General features: G+C 41.7%; 1 protein-coding gene across 1 annotated transcript in view; it reads left to right on the forward strand.

The window, feature by feature from the left end:
* Positions 1-2,176: 2,176 nt before the first annotated feature.
* Positions 2,177-19,593, forward strand: part of LOC107284064 (testis-expressed protein 10 homolog) — a 47,886-nt gene continuing 30,469 nt past the window's right edge. The window contains exons 1-3 of the mRNA XM_015812070.2: positions 2,177-2,187; positions 2,501-2,676; positions 13,860-14,037. Of these exons, the coding sequence (XP_015667556.1) occupies positions 13,982-14,037 (56 nt within the window). The 5' untranslated portion in view covers positions 2,177-2,187; positions 2,501-2,676; positions 13,860-13,981. The remainder of the gene's footprint in view (positions 2,188-2,500; positions 2,677-13,859; positions 14,038-19,593) is intronic.

Raw genomic sequence — 19,593 nt, forward strand, 5'->3', positions numbered from 1 at the left:
ATTTTTAGTCTTTGAAATCTTTTGCACCATTTCTGGCTTATTTTAAGTCCACCAAGCATGATAAAATGACTCTTGTGCACATTTTCAACATAAGTATGAGCTACCGTTATACATTTTAGATAATTTTTCTGAAGTCATATACCAATCCTTTCAACTATGTGTTTTCCCACTTTTCTAATAATATGTTATGCCCCAAATTCTTAGCCAATTTTATCATAGATGTTTTCATATTTTTATTTATTTCAAATTTCAACAAGATGATAGGTTAACCATGTGTCGTTACCTGCTTTTTCTTGATATTATTGTGCTTGTGCTAAGAACCATAAGGCAAACCACCTGTGAAGTGGTTTCATGTGGCCTGCGAAGCCATCCTAGAAACAGTGAGGGAACGGCCCCCACTGCCCTGGCCCTGGCCTAGGCCGGCCGGGAGCCAATGTACATTTTGTGGTGGCCATCTATGCTGAAACGTATTCAGTCTTAGCTCCACAAGGCCGTCTGGAACCAGCGACGAACCAGCCCCTGCCACGTCAGCCCTGCCCCCTGGGTGCATGCTGGGGAGGAAATGCACCATCCTTGGAAGTGGCCAGCAAATAGCCCTCACCTCCTTCGCATAACCGGCTTGATGGGCTCCTGGGGAGGGGTTTCTGCAGGCAGCAGGGCACTCTCCTCATAGCGCCAAGAGCTGAGCTGGATGGCACGAATCAGATGAGAAGTGCAATGCTACCTAGCCCCCAGCCTGCCCAGTTTCAGCAGGGAGCAAGGTGCAAAGCTGGCGAGCTTCACACCTCCCGGCTCAACCTCTTGGCGCTGTGAGGAAAGCGCCCCGCTGCCTGCCGAGACCGGGCAGACTGGGGGCTGGGCGGCGTCGCGTTTCTTTTCATATTTGCGCCGCCTGGCTCAGCCTCCCGGCACTGTGAGGAGAGTGCCTCACGGCCAACCGGGCAGGCTGGGGGCTGGGCGGCATTGCGCAGGTAACATTGACTCTCACACTGCTCATGGCATCCCCTCCCCCAGAGCCCAACAAGCCAGATATGCGAAGTAGGTGAGGGCCATGTGCTGGCCACTTCCAGGCGATGGTGCATTTCTTCATTCCTCACGAAGGGTGACACCTCCCCAGCTGTGTTTCTTGCCTGTTTTTTTCCCTCCCTCATCTCAAATATTTTCCCACCACTCTACTTAGAAAGGAAGGAAGGAAAGAAGGAGAGGGAGGGTCTGAGGGAAGTCCTGCCTTAGTCCTGCCCTGCTGCTCTTTCACTATCCCCTTGCCCCCTCCTCCTGGCCTATCCTGGGGTCTCCCATCTTATTGCTAAGGAAGCTTTGGATACAAAGCCGGGTCTTTTCCCATGGAGAGGGAATGGGCCTCTCTCTGACTTTGCCCTCGTACCCATCATTAACTACTGGCTAAGGAGAGCAAGCACAGCAGCAGCAGCCTTGAGTAGGAAGTAAGTGCAGCTGGGTACCCCTTTGGGGAAGTGGGGCTGGGCTTGGTGCCGCAGGTACTTGAGGGCCAGGCTGGCTGTTTGACCTCTGCTGCCCAGGGCTCCGGGCAGCCTGCGCCACCATCCAGCCCCCCCCGCCATAGCCTGAGAGGAACAGTGAGGCTCCTCCAGTGGACCATGCCTTGGCACTTGCCGTGGTCCCACCCCCTTCTGCCAGAGATCCTCAAGTCTGTTCCACTCCTGCCCAGGCCCCCACAGGCACCCTTGATGCGAATGACGTAGAGCTGGGCACGCCCACCCAGTAGGCCACACCCACCCTGGCCACACACCCCTGAGGGCAACCGCAATGCTGATGCGACCCTCAATGAAATTGAGTTTGACACCCCTGCCATAAGGCATTTTTTTTGGCACAGTCTGGGTTAGGGTTAATTTATTCCATATTAACATAGTGATTTTGAAATCTACATTGATCTTATCGTACTGTAGAAAATCATGCTATCCAAATCTTAGATTATGCTCTTGTAATTCTAATATCTAACGTAGATTTTTTTTCTACAAAATGCAAGGGAAATAAATTGTCATTACTGATTTTTATTCTGACCTCTTATTTAGCAGCAACAGAAACTTTGATGAAAGCAGTCTACACATTTTATCAGCAAAGGAATCTTCCTTTTCCTGTACGTACATTACTTTTGAATTTTTTTGCCAGAGTTTATCAAAAGGAAGAAATGAACCTTCATATAAACAGGTAATAATATATATTCTTTTCAACATTGTGTCATATCATATAAAAGAGAAAATCATTTTTGTTTAATGTCACTTTGTAAATGTTTTGTTCTTTAAAAGGTTAACGTGGGAGTATGCAGTGATATACCCACAAAATACTTTTCAATTCCACTCTTCAAATTAATATAATGCCTCTGAAATTCATCCATGAAAATGTTGTGAATTAAGAGCCTATTTTCTGGGCCTCAAAAAACCTTCAGAGTTTGTTTAATGTGCATGTGCTTGTATTATAACTATGAAGTTACCTGTTATTGTTTTTTTCTTATGCACTGCAGAAGCCAAGGTAAAGTATTAACTTGTTGGCTGGCTGGTCTGCCTCAGCAGCTTGTTCTTCTTGGCTTAAGAAATCCTGAACTTTCAGAGCAATTGATTGGTATTATTTATTCTGCTGCATCTCGGGCGAACAAAGAAATTCTACAGAGTTTACAAGCTGCTGCTCCCCTGATATATGGTAATTATTATTTTCACATTTGAGAACTAGACTCTAATTACATCAAACTGCATCAAGAAAAATATTTTGAAAATTAAAACAAGTTTGAAAGGATTTATTCTGTAATAAGGATTGAGTTCAACTTACTTTTTCCAGTTGGAGCTGTTTGAAAGTATAACAATAGACTCATTCAGGATTTTTTTATGATAAAAGTTGTAATCTGGCTACATTCATGTAAGACTAATTTAACACTGTATTAAGAATTTTTTGATAACTTACAATAATTGACTGCCTCCATTGTTATCCTAGCCCAGTGGTTCTCAACCTTCCTAATGCCGTGACCCTTTAATACAGTTCCTCATGTGGTGACCCCCAACCCCCGATCCAGCTGGCCAGGGAGGGGGGGCAGGAAGGCCGGTCCGCCGGCTCTGCCCAGCCTGGTTGGAGAAGCGCCATTCCTCTCCCTCTTTCTCTCTTTCTTTCCTCTCTCTTTTTCTCTCTTTTTCTCTTTCCTCTCTCTTTCTTTCCTCTCTTTCTCTTTCTCTTTCCTCTCTTCTCTCTCTTTCCTCTTTCTCTCTTTCTTCCCTCTTTCTCTTTCTCTCTTTCCTCTCTCTTTTCCTGTTTCTCTCTTTCCTCTCTTTCTCTCCTCTCTTTCTCTTTCTCTTTCCTGTCTCTCTCTCCTCTCTCTTTCTCTTTCTCTTTCCTCTCTCCTCTCTCTTTCCCTCTTTCCTCTCTCTTTCCCTCTTTCCTCTCTTTTTCTGTTTCCTCCCTTTCTCTTTCTCTCTTTCCCCTCTCTTTCTCTTTCTCTCTTTCCTCTCTCTTTTCCTGTTTCTCTCTCTTTCCTCTCTCTCTCTCTTAGAGCAGCATCGTCGGGGTCTCCGCCACCCCCGGCCCGGCCTCCGCCGCGTCCTCAGCTGAACGGGCGGGGAGAAGGAGCAGGACAGGAGGCAGTGGCTGCGGCGGCGGCAGCCACTGCTGCATCGTCGGGAGTCCCCGCTGCCCCTGGCCCGGCTGCCACCCCCACCGGGACTCCGCGCTGCCAGGCCTCGTCCTCCATCCATCGATGGAGCCACAGTGGGGGCTGGTGCCACGCGGCCCACCAGCCCCTCCGCCAGCCCGGCTGCTCCCCCCCAGGCACCCCTCTTCCTCCCGGTGCCCACCGGAGCTGTCTTGGGGGCAGCAGGAGGAAGAAGGAGAGGAGAAGGGCGAGAAAACCGCCGCTGCCGCCCCAGCCAGGACTCCGCACTGCCCGGCCTCGCCCTCTGCCCATCCGATAGAGCCGTGGTGGGGGATGGTGCCGTGTGGCCCCTGCCAGCCCCTCCGCCAGCCCAGCTGCTCCCCCCCAGGCACCCCTTTTGCCCCGGCGCCCGCCCGAGCTGCCTTGGCAGCAGAAGGAAGAAGGGGAGGAGGAAGAGGAGGGCAAGGAAGCTACCACCAGCGCTGGGCCCCAGGAGGCGGCTGTCCTCTCCTACCTTTGCTGAATCTCTTTCTTCCTTCCCGACAGCCTGGACTCCGGCGCGCCTTCCTGGCCAGCTGGTCCAATGGTTGGGCTGGCTGGGGATCACGGGCTGGTCTCCCTTGGGCCGTGGCTTGCGGGAGAGCTTGCCCGCTCAGCAGAGCCTCCAGTGCGCCGCTCCCAGCAAGGATCCCGGGGCTTCCCCGGGCGGCTCCACGGCCATGAGGCCCTGGCTGTGCTTCTCCCAGGGGGTGGGGCACCCAGGTGCAGGGCCAATCAGGAGCCCTGCAAGCGGTAAGTCCGCCTGAGAGAGAGAGAGAGAGAGAGAGAGAAGGGAAGCGAAAGTGCCTCTCTGTCTCTCTCTCTCTGCAAATGGCGGAGGAGGCCATGCAGAGACGGATGCAGAGCGGTGTCTCGGTTCCTAAGACCATCGGAAATATGTGTTTTCCGATGGTCTTAGGCGACCCTGTGACAGGGTTGTTCGACCCCCCAACGGGTCGTGACCCACAGGTTGAGAACCGCTGTCCTAGCCAGAAACTCCACTATCTTTGTAGAGGCTTGCCTCTTGCGTTTCTGTTTCTTCTCTTTTAACTTTTAAAATATTAAAAAGCACAATGGATTAAATAGGAATGGAGCAACTGCATATGCCAGGTTAAATTTATTATGCCCATCAGGGTAGCAGAAAAAGAAGCTGCAGAGAGGAGAACTGATTGCTGTCCTTTAACAGCTTGTGTCAATATCTGGTAAACCAAAGGTTGCTACAGAGGTACAATTAGACTATTGTTATAACAAGGTAATAAAAAGCTCTGATTTGCCCAGTATTGACATAAACAAGTCTATAGTTATCTGGGTACCTTTTTTTTTTACCTGTTTTGAAGATAGGGAAAATATTTCCCTTTCTCCAGTCTTTTGACACTATATTTATTCTCAATGTTTTTTCAAAGATCACAGAATGAAGCTCTGAGATGACCTCTATAACAGAGGTCTCCAATCTTTCCACGCTCTGGGCCCAGAGGGAAGGAAAGCAGCTTCCAAATAGGTGTGCAGCATGCACACAAATAGGGTCCCGCGCACTGGCATGGCACTAGCAGCCCCATTCATGCATGTGGCATGTACAAACAGGCCGCACCCACCCACCCAGTGCTAGCACTCCTGTTCACGTGCATGCACGAACAGGGCTGTGGGGCGCTAGCACGAGTGGGGGTAATGCGCGCCCATGCTTGCGCGCACCAGCCAGCCATTTCGACGGCCCACTGGCCAAGATCCCACAGCCTTGGCCCAGGCTGCGGCCCATAGGTTGGGGACCCCTGCTCTATAAGACTCTTGGCTTTAATTGATTTGATCAACTACTCCCTAGTTCTTTTTTTAATAGAATTTTATTGAGTTTTATAGGGTTGGGAATAGAATAGGGTTGGGATAAGGATTAAGGTTTAGGATAGGGTTGGAATCAGGATTGGTGTTGGGGGTGGGTTGGGGTCGACATGGGGATTATCCCCCAATAGCATTTTCAATCTTTAGCAAACAGACTATTGTCTGGGTACATATGTTCAGTTAACAATAGTTGATATTGTAATAAGTAACTGTAATAAGGGTAATAAACGATAATCATAAACAGTATCAATTAATGCATATCATTCTTGTTAATATATATTCAAAATAACATCACATTCATTTCTCACTAGTTCGTTTTCCTAACCATTAGTAAAAATTATCCCATGTTCTAAAGTAAACAGAATCTTCTTTCTCTTTAATCTCTAAGGTCAATCTATCCATTTCTGCACATTCTAAGATTTATTTTTTTTAATAAACAAATTTTATTGGTTTTTTTGATTCTTAAGACAAAGTGCTCAAGACACATTGTGGTGCTAGGGTAGTCAAACATCCAAAAATAAAACATATATACATAATTCAATCAATACATCAAGTATTCCCTCTCTTTTCCCCTTAAATAGCATAATTTATTTAAAATAATCCAATTCTAGCTTAAATTTATTCAACCTGGACCTGTTTTTAAAGCTTTATAAATTTACAATACCGTAATCAAATTAACTTTAAATAAAAACATCAATTCAGGTATCCCTTCCAAATATGTTCTAGTTCCTTAATTTTATTATAAATCTTATTTATTTCTTCTTCCACTAATATCCCTTATTTAAAATAAAATATTAATCTATCCTATACATATCTAATCCATCAATCAATCAATCTCTTTAAGCTGACAGAGTAAAATCAAACCTTAAATCATTTCAATCCATTAGACAGAATTCAAATTTCATCCAATTATCATAACTAATAACATCCATGTTATCAAACAGACAAATCATCTTATTAGATTAACTCAACATTACATAATAATTTTCATACAAATAAACCTATCGTTCTAAAAGACACATTCTTGATCAATTTAATATGTATATTCCAGTGGCCTTCCGGGTGCGCTTTAAGGTGTTAGTTACCACCTTTAAAGCGCTCCATGGCACAGGACCTGGCTATCTCCGAGACCGCCTTCTGCCACAGATTCCCTCCCATAGACCGGTACGCTCCCACAGAGTGGGTCTCCTCAGGGTGCCGTCGGCCAAGCAATGTCGGCTGGCGACCCCCAGGGGGAGGGCCTTCTNGGGAGGATTTTAAATTGGGTTTATTTTAAATCGGGTTTATTTTAAGAAAAAATTTTAAGCAGCACAACTCTAAACAATTGGTTTTAATTTGGTTTTATTTGGTGGGGATTGTAAATACGTTTCTGTTTTTAAATATGTTGTGAGCCGCCCTGAGTCCCGTTGGGAGAAGGGCGGGATATAAATCAAATAAATAAATAAAAAAATAAATAAATAAAAATTAATCACCCATTTTTCCCTTACTTCTAACTCATAGTCCTTAAATCAGACCAGAATTCTAGATTGCCTTTAATCCATTACATAAAAATATCTCCTTTTTAAGCTAAAATATTGATCTATCCTATACATATCTAATCCATCAATCAATCAATCTCTTTAAGATGACAAGATAATATCAAACCTTAGATCATTTCAATCCATTGGGCATCAAACAAACAAATCATTTTATTAGATTAACATTCAATTAGTTATTAATTCAATCCAGATCTAAAACATCTCTTCAATTTTTTTCCTTCCATTACGTAATAATTTTCATATAGATAAACCTATCAATCCAAAAAATACATTCTTAGTCAATTTAATATATATCTTCCATTAGTCGCCCATTTTTCTCTTACTTCTAGCTCATAATCTTATTTTGCCTTATAAGCAGTTCACTTATGGCTTTGAGGATCAGAAAAAGCAAAGACCGAGATTTGAACTGTTAAAGCAACGAGGCTTTATGGTTAAGAGAAACAGAGGGCCAATGCAGAGGCCAAGATGGTGTTCACTGATTCAAAGGATATTACAAGCATCAAAGAGAGACTTATCAGCTGGAAGGGAAGCTCTATTATGGAAACCTGCCTGGCAGAAGAAGAAGGCCAGAATAAGACTGAAAAGAAGTGAAATTTAAAATTTTATGTAATGGATTAAAGGCAATCTAGAATTATGGATTGATTTAAGGACTAAGATTTTCTTAATTAAAACCTCTTCAGTTGGTAAGTTTTCATTTTTCCAATATTGGGCAAATACTATTCTCGCTGCTGTCAGTATATGCAATATTAAATATTCATTCTCCTTCTCATAGTTAGGTCCTAATATTCCTAACAAAAACAGTTCTTGTTTAAATTCTACCTTTCTTTTAATCATTTTTTCCAACGATGTATGTATCTTACCCCAAACCTTTTTGCTTTAGGGCATGTCCACCACATATGATAATAAGTATCTGGCCTTTGTTTACATTTCCAGCAATTATTCGAAGTATTTTTAAACATTTTCGCTAATCTTACTGGTGTCATATGCCATCTGTGAAACATTTTATACAAATTTTCTTTATATGAGACTGCTTTAGTCAATTTGATATTTCTATCTCATAGTTTTTGCCAGTCTTCCAAATCTATAGAATATCCCAAAAAATTTGCCCATGCTATCATTGTTTCTTTTACTTGTTCTTCTTCCATCTTTAAATTTAGCAGAAATCTATAGAGTTTCTTAATCAAGTTTTCATCTGTTTTTAACAATATTTGATCAAATTCTGTCTGTTCTTTATAAAATATCTTGTTTGGATTTGTAAATATGGCCACCATGGTAAATCAATACCTTGTCATTGTAAATCTTGTCTGTCTTTCAATTTTCCTTCATTGTCCAAGATAAAGAGTCACGTCTTTGTCACAGTTAATTAAATTTGGGTAAGCAAAAGATTCCATTGTTGAAAGCCATTCAGGTAGCTTAATATAAATTTTCTCTGTTATTCTTTCCCATTCCAAAAGAAGAGCATTCCTTATGAAATGGTTTTGGAAATATCTGTGTGTTTTATTCTTCCCGTACCATAGGAAGGCATGCCAACCAATTTGTAGGTCATGCCCCTCTAGGTACAATAGTCTTTTGTTTCTCAGCGTTATCCATTCTTTAAGCCATGGTAAAATAGCTGCTTGATAATATAGTCTCCAGTCCAGGAGTCCAAATCCTCCACTATCTTTAGCTTCTTGTAGCATTTTCACTTTAATTCGTGCTTTTTTCCCTTGCCAAATGAATCTCAATGTTGTTGCATTTAGGTCATCAAAAAAGCCCTTTCCCAGTTTTACAGGAATCATTTGGAATAAGAAGAGTATTTTCGGTAAAATGTTCATTTTCATTGTAGCTATTCTTCCTAACAATGACAGTTGAAGATTTTTCCACTTTTCCAAGTCCAGTTTTATTTGTTTTAACAATCTTTCATAGTTGTCTTCTTTTAATGTTGCACATCTTGTTGTTAGGTAGATTCCTAAGTTTTTAACTATTTGCAGATTTGTCTTTTTTGTAAGTTGACTTTTCTGTTTATCTGTTAAGTTCTTTGCTAATACTTTAGTCTTTTCTTTATTTATTTTCAGACCCGTCACTTCTCCAAACTTTTCTGTTCTCTCCAAATCATCCGCAAAGGCTTGTAGTTTATATTTTTGATCTTTTATCTCCAATCCTTTAATTTCTATATCTTGTCTAATCTTTCTAGTCAGTACTTCCAATGTTAGTATAAATAACAATGGGGATAATGAACATCCCTGTCTTGTATCTTTTTTGATATCAAAATTTTACATGTAGTCTCCATTTTAAATTATTCTAGCTGTTTGTTTATGATAGATTGTTTGAATTGCATTTATAAAGTTTTTCCCAAAGTCCATTTCCACCAACTGCTGGAACATAAATTGCCAGTTCAAATTATCAAACGGTTTTTGCGCATCAAGAAATATTAATGCCATCTTTTTCCCTGGATGGTTTTCATAATACTCTAAAACATCCAAAATCATTCTTAAGTTATTATCTGTCTTTTAGGTAGGAAGCCATTTTGGTCTGTGTGTATAAATTCAGCCAAGAATTTCTTAATTATTTCTGCCATTATTGAGGCAAAGATTTTATAATCCATATTTAATAGCGATATTGGTCTATAGTTTTTGATTTGTGTAAGGTCAGTGTCTTCTTTAGGTATTAAAGTAATATTAACTTCAGTTCACAACTTTGGTATTTTAGTCTCCAACAAGATTTCATTACACAGTTCTTTTAATGTCGGACTTAATACATCTTGTAATGCTATATGAAATTCTGCGGGAAGTCCATCTGGACCGGAGTCCTATCTTTTTTTTTGCCTTTTTATGGCTTCTATAATCTCCATCATTGATATTTTTCCATTTAGTACATTTTGAATATTCTCTGGGATTTTTGGAAAGTCTGCTTTTTTTAAGTACGACTGTATTTTTTCTTTAGGAACTTCCTCTGCCTTATAAAGTGTCTCATAGTAGTCTTTAATGATTTTTTTCATTGTATCATTTTGGAACTGTAATTCTCCCTTTGAATCTAGTAGCTTATTTATCATTCTTTTTTCCTTTTCTTTCTTCAATCTATATGCTAACCATCTCCCCGGCTTATTAGCGTTTTCGAAGAAATTCTGTTTAGTCCATTTAATCTGTTGAGCCATTATTTCCGTCTCCATTTGTTCCTTAAGGACTTTCTTTTGTGGGTCTTTTTGTAGCTCTAGTTCCAATTTTTTAAGTCCTTCTCTCAGCTTTAACTGTAATTGTTTCTTTTCTTTGTTCTTTTTAGAAGCATAAGTTATAGCCAGCCCTCTGAAGTATGCTTTGGCCGTGTCCCATACATTTTGAAGGGATGTTTTTTCTTTCTTGTTTATTTTTTTTAAAAAAAATCCATTTCCTTTGTTGCTAGTTGTAAGAATTATTTTTCTTTCAATATAGATTTATTCAGAGACCATATTAGTTTTTTCTTGGTTCCTTTCCAGATCATTTTTATTGGGTTGTGGTCTGCCCAAACATTAGTTTCTATCTCCACCTCTTGTATTATCATTTTCAAGTCGAAAGATGTCCATATCATGTCAATTCTAACCATGATTTATGTCTATTTGAATAAAATGTACCGGTATATTGTAGTTTTTCTGGGCTTCTAGCTCTCTTCATATGTCTTGAATACACAATTCTTCTTTCATTTTTAAAAATGCTTTAGGTAGTACATTTCCTCCTTTTCTCCCTTGTTTATGGCTTTTATAATCCATAGTCGCATCTGCTATTGCATTAAAGTCTCCCATTATACAAAGATTTTGGTAATTTAAGTCCAATATTTTCTTGTGTAGTTGTTGATAAAATTGCTCTTGCTTATCATTAGGTGCATATATTGCTACCATCAATATCTGTTTTTGATACACCACAGGAGGCACGTTCCATTTCTGTGATCACTAACGCATCTTCCAATTCTCCATTTATTTGGGTCAATTTTTCATTTTCATCTTTTAAAGCTTCTAATTTCTGGTCAACTTCAACTGACTTATCTTCCATTTTTTGAATTCTTTGCTGATTGTCTGTTAAATCTGGTTAAACTTTTCAATTTGGGAATCTATAATAGTAATTTTTTGCTTCATTTTGTCAAGATCATTTTTCAAGTCTTTATGATTTTTCGTTGGCCCTGCACCTGGGTGCCCCACCCCCTGCTTGTAAAATTGCTTCAGTTTCCTTTTGGTGAGCATCCATCTTTTCCTGCTGCAGCATTGTCGCAATTGATTTCTGATATACTGGACTTGCAGAAGTCGAGGCAGGGGCAGAAGATCCTTTTCCCCCCAAGTTTAGATAGATTTGAAGCGCTCATCTTTGTCTTTACTTCTTGAATTGTAATCCACCAGATAGCCAAATGGCCAGATCATGTGGTCACCATTTGTGACCTGCTGGCTTCCCTACTGACTTTGTTGGAAGCTGGCAAGTCGTAAATAGTGATCCCGTGATCATAGATTCTGTAACGTAATTGCAAACCGGATGATCTCAGTGAGGACCAGTTGTAGGTATCACTTGTTCAGTGCCATGATAAGTTCTAAAGTTTGCTGAATGAGTTGTTGTTAAGTGAGAACTATCTCTATTTTCTCCCTGTCTTCTATTTTCCATTTTTAAAATACTAACTTTTTGCCCAACTAAAATCTCTGCATTCATATGAGCCAGCAGTGTGCTGCAGCTGCCAAAAAAGCCAACACAGTGCTGGGCTGCATTAACAGAGAGATAGAATCAAGATCACGTGAAGTATTAATACCACTTTACAATGTCTTGGTAAGGCCACACTTGGAATATTGTATCCAGTTTTGGTCACCACGATGTAAAAAAGATGCTGAGACTCTAGAAAGAGTATAGAGAAGAGCAACAAAGATGATTAGGGGACTGAAGGATAAAACATATAAGGAACGGTTGCTAGAATTGGGTATGTCTAGTTTAACAAAGAGAAGGATGAGGGGGGACATGATAGCAGTGTTCCAATATCTCAGGGGCTGCCACAAAGAAGAGGGAGTCAAGCTATTCTCCAAAGCACCTGAAGGCAGGACAAGAAGCAACGGATGGAAACTAATCAAGGAGAGAAGCAACCTAGAACTAAAGAGAAACTTCCTGACAGTTAGAACAATTAACCAGTGGAACAACCTCCCTCCAGAAGCGGTGAATGCTCCAACACTGGAAGTTTTTAAGAAGAGACTGGACAGCCATTTGTCCGAAATGGTGTAGGGTTTCCTGCCTGAGCAGGGGGTTGGACTCGATAACCTCCAAGGTCCCTTCCAACTTTATTATTATTGTTATTGTTATTATATCCTTAACATATCTGTTCTAGTTGTTAAAGCATCAGGCTAGAAACCAGGAAAGTAGTCTTGCCTTAGGCATGGAAGCCAGTTAGGTGACTTTTGCCAGTCCCTCTTTTTCATGCCAACTTAGCTCACCGGGTTGTTGTGGAGAAAATGAAACGAGTATTAAGTACCATGTTTCCCCGAAAATAAGACCTGGTCTTATATATTTTTTTTGCTTCCAAAAGAGGCACTAGGTCTTATTTTTTGGGGGGGTGTCTTACCTTAGGACCACTGCAGCCAGGCCTTTTTTTCCTTGCATTTAGTATTTTTATAAATATTTATAAATAAGTCAGCAAATCAAGCCCTCGCTTGATTTTGGAGGTGGGTGGGCCTAATATAAGCCCTACCCCCAAAATAAGCCCTAGTTTTGGGGCAAGGCACACACCTAAAAATCAAACTAGAACAGAGGTGGAAGGGTGGAGCTGCCCCATGTGCCCGCACCCACTTACCTTACCGGTAGGAAACCCAGTATGTTTGATGACTTATTTATAAAAATACTAAAGGCAAGGAAAAAAGGTAAGAGTTTAAAAGCATTCAATTTTTATTGGATTGCTTATTGCTTAGACTTGCTCTACTATCATTCTTCCCCTGTATCAGTCATCATGAAATAAAATGCTTTCAGACTCATCTCACAGACAGCAGTTGCCTTCACAAAATCTTGAACTTCAACCCAAGAATTAGTACCATCTGAAGGTATAATTTGCAGTCCAGATGTCCATGAAGACAGAGCCCCTTACTTATACAACCCAAGGGTACTAAAAGAATTAAGGCTCTTAGATGTGAATTTAGTGTTCACCTAAGTAACAGGTTTATTAAATAGTACTGCCTACATATGAGAGAGTTGTTTCCTACATGTTTGGTGATGCCGTATGCCCTCATTTCATGGCTGAAAAGACAAGTGTGTACTGCACTTGGATTCAGCCTCTTTTTCTGTGTTCTTTCTGTGCCATTGGATATCTGCCTTTTGATTTCATGGAGCTTATCTTGAATTCTGATCCTATTGAACACTCACCTTGTTTAACCTCTGCTTAATTTCTGATCTGTTGCCTGGTGTTAATTAGAATAGTTCATACCCATAATATCCCTGAAGTGGGATATTAATAGATATGGGACTTCTACCAGTTTAGAGCAAAACGTTATTCTGATTTAAACTCTTCATTGAGATTATATTCCCTTGACAAAAAGTGAGATGTAGTCTTATTCACTGAAAGCATACCATATATTTTCATGTTATAAAATTTTCATGTTACAAAGTTCTAGGAAGAGACTGTGTTAATTCAAGGCTTTTTCTAATTGTTTTTGATATTTATATTTGATATATATTTGATATTTATAACTGATATTTTTTCAGTTCAGCTGCAATGAATAGAGGTACTTGTCTTTTACAGAGGACTGTAATCTGCCTATCTGAAATGCTTTATTCTTAGTTTATATTTTATTATATCATAATCTGTAATAATATGATAGCAAACAGCATAATCTGATACCTGCAGATTAACACTTAATTTCTTGAATTTTATAGATCCACTAGATGGCGCAGTGGCTCTTCTGCCACCTGAATCCCAGCAACATTTAGTCCAGCTACTTTACTTTGTGCCTCATTTACCAAGCAATCTTCTTGCTTCTCTCAGCCGCTGTTGCATTATGGGAAAGTTGTCTGTAAAGTTAACCACTACTCTTATTAGGATACTGCGTATAAGGTAACTAGCCGTTTCTGTTTTGTTTTTCCTGAGTGAACTTCACTAACATATGAATAAAATCTTGTATATTTTAAGAATATTATTAGGGTTCATCACACAGTCACCAAATGTTCAGACTGGATTTGGCATGTTTTTCCATCTATCAAGTCCTTCTGGGATAGGCAGATGTTGATGTTTTATGATGTTAGAGGTATTGTCATATGGTTTGTTGCACAGTCAGCCAGATGTTCAGATTGGATTTGGCATTTTTGTCTGTCTATTGAATCCTTCTCAAGGACCTGAGATAGGCAGGTGTGGATGTTTAATGGTATTACAGATATTGTCACCAGATGTAAACTGTTCCAAGTAAAACTGATTTTTGCAGTCTATTGATGGTGAATTTGTCAATGGCTATGGTCTGCAAATGGTGCTCTAGTTGTTTTGGGATTGCATTCAAGATACCTATGACTATCAGTACTACCTTTATTGTAATTTGCCACAGTTGTTCTATTAATATTTGCATTGTACTTTGTTATCTTCTCCAGTTCTTCTATTCTGTTCTCTCCAGGTACTGCCACGTCCACTATCCAGACTTTTTTTGTTTTTCTTATCGACAATAGTTAAGTCTGGCATGTTATGTGGCAAGTGCCTCTCTTAAGTCTAAAGTCCCACAGAACTTTAGCTTCTTCATTTTCTATGACTTTCCAGGATCTGGAATGGTCCCTTCCAGTGAGGAGCCAGGCAATTCTTATGCTGAAATACTTTTCTCAGAACCCAATCACCAACTTTCAATCTGGCAGAGTTGTAATGGTTTCTTGGGCATAGCTGCTGCAATCTGTGAATGACAGTCTTTAAGAGATGTGAGAAGAGCTTGGCAAGAGGTGAACATAACAGTAGCCAACATATGAATGTCTTTCAGATACAGTCTTGTTGAGAAAGAGTCATTCTTATGGACATTAGGGCAACCTGAACAGCTGCAACAGAGGTCTTAAGGCCAATCAGTGATTTTTCCAGTTTTTCCTTGGTACGTTTAAAGGATTGCAAATGCTGTTTCCTGCACTGCTTTTCCATTTCTGCATATCAAACCATAAAAGCAGACCAATTGCCCGGCTTGAGGGAGACATCAACATCATAAACATTCGCAAAAATTAAATTTGTCTCTGTCAAAAATTCCAGCAAGTGGAAACTGACACCTAGGTTCTTGTGCGATTAGCGCATGCCATTGCTGCAAGTATTGACAGAATATAAGTCCCTTATGAACATATATATACTATGCCAGGGTATCCTTTTAGGAATCTCCCTCCTCTTAGGCTGAGAACATCCCATTATAGAACAAAGAGATCACAAATTAAATCAAAAGAACAGAAAAAAAGCTAAGCAAAGGTTATAAAAACGTGAGTAGACGTGGGACACTAACTTGTCCAATTCAGGCTAAAATGCTTGTGATTACACTTTGTTGTCTCTCAACTGTTCATCCATCCATCAATTTCAAGACATTCTGCCTTTAATCATGGGTGAGGGCATGGTTGAGGGCCTATAATGTTCTAATGTAGTTGGTTCATTTATTTGCTTTCTTCTCCCATTTTTTCTTTTTTACTTTCACCTGGGCAACTGAGAGACAATGGTCATAGGGCAATAGAGGGAGGCTGAGCCCTGCCAACACAGACTGTCCTTATCTATGCAAGAGGACCCGTCCCTCAGTAGCAGTGATCATGAAATGCACCACCCTAGCAAATAAGCTGATCCTTATCTACGGGGAAGGCAGCACCAATATTAGTTATGAACAAACAACACTGTCCCAGCAAAGAAGCTGGCCCTTATCTACGAGAAAGGCATTGCTCACCATTAATTAAAGGGAGGAAACAACTACAGAAACAAAGAATGCATAGAAGAATGTGCGTGTACAATAAAGAAAAAGAAAAAAAAATTAAGCAACAATGGATGTTGCTACGCCCAAAGACATAGAAAAATCAGGAAGCAAACAAAGCAGGAAAAAATCAATTCAAGATAAGGAAAGTAACCACAAACCATCAGAACACAATTTTAAAGAGCAGTTTCCAAAAATACCCACAGCAATGCACCAAATCCAAAACTCTTATTCAAGTGTCCACAACAACACCATCGTTATTTCTAATATTGAATAAAATAGCACTCACCGAATTTAACAAACAATTAAAGCACTATCTTTTTTATACACACAAGGAAACTCCAATGCACAATATCAGCTAGGGGTGAAAATAAAAGGAACATATCTCCCCTTCACGCAGCTTAAATAAAAGCCCAAAGTTCAAACATCAAAATGGCAATCAGAGCTCGATCTGCAAATCATCAGCAGCCGGAAAAAGCTTGAGAAATGACATAACCTTACTTCCTACCGAGCGTCGTTGACAAGGGAACACAAAACCCTTGTAAATGAGGCTTCAAGAGATAACACTTGAGGGTACGACCCTCATCTCGAGGTGCTATCTTGAATCACTACAAAGGGGTTAATCAATCCCCAGGATTTTATTAATTTTCTGTTACATACATATATTAATTTTTCAACCTGTCTGGGTTTAAAAACGCTAATACATATTCAGTTCCTAATCCTTCATTCTTTCCTCTAGCCATTGATAAAATAAATCCCAAGTTTGGTAATATTCTGTTTCTTCTTTATCTTTCAGTCTCATAGTTAAGCGAACAAGTTAAAGAAATAATGATAAGATGGGCGAAAAACTTTGGTTATAATATAGAACTGAAAAGTGGCAAGAGTTATGGGAAAGAAATTATAAATTGACAATGTCAACATCGTATAAAGAAAATTTATATAAAATATTTTATAGATGGCACTTGCCACCAGCAAGATTAGCAAAAATGTTTAAAAATATGTCAGATAGATGCTGGAAATGTAAGTATAACTCAGGTACTTATTATCATGTTTGGTGTACGTGGTAAAGCTAAGGTTCACTGGAAAAAGATACATGCTTGGTTAGAAAAAATGTTGGGAGAACATGTTGATTTTAAACCTGAACTTTTCGTACTAGGTATAATGCCAGAAAAGATTAACAAACAAAGCCTATATTTGATTTTACACATCAAAACAGCAGAGGAAGAATTAATCAGAAAAATATTGGAATGCGCAGATAAGTTTCATTCTTTTAATTAACTGCTTCCCATCATCTCCTTAGAGCTAGCTTCATTTCTATCATACTGGTTTGCTAATGGCTAATAAAGTTAACATTAGAGAACACAATGCTTCTGGTGTTTTGCTTCATTGGGCTTCTCAGCTGGAACTTAACACTAAGCTAGCTCTCTAAATAATTCCAACTCCCTTAAAGGGGTCCTGAGCCCCTACACCCTCTGGTAGCTTCCAGAGAGGTGGTGAAGACTGAGGAGAAGATGCCTGAAATGGAGAAGCCGGCTGGAGCTGGGTCGGGAAGGACCAATGGGACTCCAGCTGGGGCCGGAAGCAACTTCATAAAGCCACAGGCCTCAACATGACCCAAGGAGGGAGTTGAATGCAGGGACCTGTCCCGGAGTGGATGGGTGGAGCAGTGGTGTTCAACCCACCCAAATTGGAGAAGTGGCAAGAGGAGCTACAGAAAGCTGCTGAAGCCGAATTCTCATTGTACTGCCCTCAGCCCAAACGGGGCAGAGAGCTGAAATGGTGGGAGCGAGGAGCCTCGGAGTGGACAGCATCCAGGAAGCACTACTTGCCAAGGTGCAGCAGCCAGTTGGTGGAGCAACTGAGGCAGAAGTTTAGCAGCCTGGGGGGGGGGGGTCCATGGAGAAGAGCTGGTCCCATGGCTGGATCCTAGACCCTGAAGGGGCTCGGCTTGGATCTGCTCCTGGCATCAGCATCAGTCCCTTCGCCCCAGCACACAATAGGAGTAGCAGCCGTGGGGGCTGGGAGAGCTGTTAGCCCACATCCAGGGCTACTGTTCTGATTCCTCACCAGCCAATGGACCCGGCAGCTGAGTCAGAGGAATAGAGGAGGAAGAGGGGCCTGGAGTGACATCAGAGTCAGAAGAAGGCTCTGAGGCGCTCCAAGTCTGACAGTCTGACAAGGAGCCTGGCCCCTCTACTCGCACTCAGGCTAAGACACAGCTGTGCTGGGAGTCTGAGTTGGACAGTGATGACTCACACCTGGAAGATATCCAGATATCCAGGTGCCGGCAAGAAAAGAGAGTCGAACAGAGGAATGCAATGGGGCAGCTCCAAAGGCAAAGGAGAAGGCATTAGGAAGCCATGCCTTGACTGCATAATAAAAGGGAAGGTGTGGGAGATGCTGGTTGCCAAAGGCAACTGTTTGTGTTAAGGAATCAAGTTTCTGTGAACTGTGTTTTGTTTGCCTTGGACATTGACTCAAGTCTGAATAATAAAACGGGATTGGTTTTTTCCTGTGGTTCCAGCCTGCTTGTTCGAAGAGGGGTTTCTCCTTAACAAGGACTCACGTAGGCTGGGACAGAATAGCTACCTCCCCAGCCCAGTCCCAGTCTGGGACAGAGAGCCTGCAGTCCACCACCGGCGCTGCTCCTGAACCTGGGGGGGCAGGCTGGTGACCACTGCCGGCCCCCAGGTTTGAGGCTCACCCATGGAGGTACCCATATAATGGGGCCGGGATACCTGGATTTTGGCCAGCACCAAGGCCACCTCTGCTGCCACCACTGAAGGCAACATTCGATGGGAACCCTGAGAAACTAGCGTTCTTCCTCATTCAAGTCTGAACCCATCTCGACCAACATGGAGATTACCTTAATGACCAAGCCCAGGTGGATGTTGAAGGTGCCCCTATGAAGGTGCCTCTGAGTTAGCAGATCCAGATGTGTTTTTTTGAGGCCTCAGGGCCCGATTCAGGGACCCTGCGCAGACCCGAGTGGAAGTGGAGGTCCGGAAGGTCAAACGGGAATAGATCCATGACTAACTATATTAGAGACTTCAGGAGGATCACGGGGAGGCTGAGGCACTGCCTAGAGCAGCTCTTGACCCAATACTTCTGAGAGGGGCTGAACCGCAACCTGTTTCACCTGTGTCTGGCCCGAGGAATCCCAAACTGGCTTAGTGACTGGTACTAGCTAACCACTGCCGTGGAGTTAGACCTGGCAATGTACAAAGACAGTGGGGGCTCCAGACTGCAACTGAAGAAAAGTCAATAGAGGTGCACTTTAGGGAAAAAAACTGCTAGAAGCAGCGTCCCTGGTTCCTGCAGGACCAGCCCACTGCGCCCCCATCATGTGCTTTCGCTGTGGCCAGGAGAGTGACAGGGCCGTGAAGTGCTCGCCACAGGCCCCTTGGATGGCTCCCATGACACTGACTTCCTTGAAGCCAAAGAAGCCACCAAAGAAGGGAAGGAGAAATCACAACTTAGGTCTCACTCCCCCTGAGAACGAAGCGGATGAAACTTCAACTGAAGAGGGACCACTGATGGTCTTTTGTGGCAACGAGAGTGAGGGAGAGGATGACCTAATTGTGAATGAACCTGTCAACCACCTTGAAGTTAGGGATGACCTCAAGGCATCTCACTCGGGCGAGGGGGATGGTAAAGGCCCTCATAGACTCTGGCTGTTCCTGTTGCCTAATTAGTCAAGCCACAGTGCA

This window comes from Protobothrops mucrosquamatus, unplaced genomic scaffold (genome assembly GCF_001527695.2).
Source record: "Protobothrops mucrosquamatus isolate PMUCROS unplaced genomic scaffold, P.Mucros_1.0 scaffold66, whole genome shotgun sequence".
Lineage (NCBI taxonomy): Eukaryota > Metazoa > Chordata > Lepidosauria > Squamata > Viperidae > Protobothrops > Protobothrops mucrosquamatus.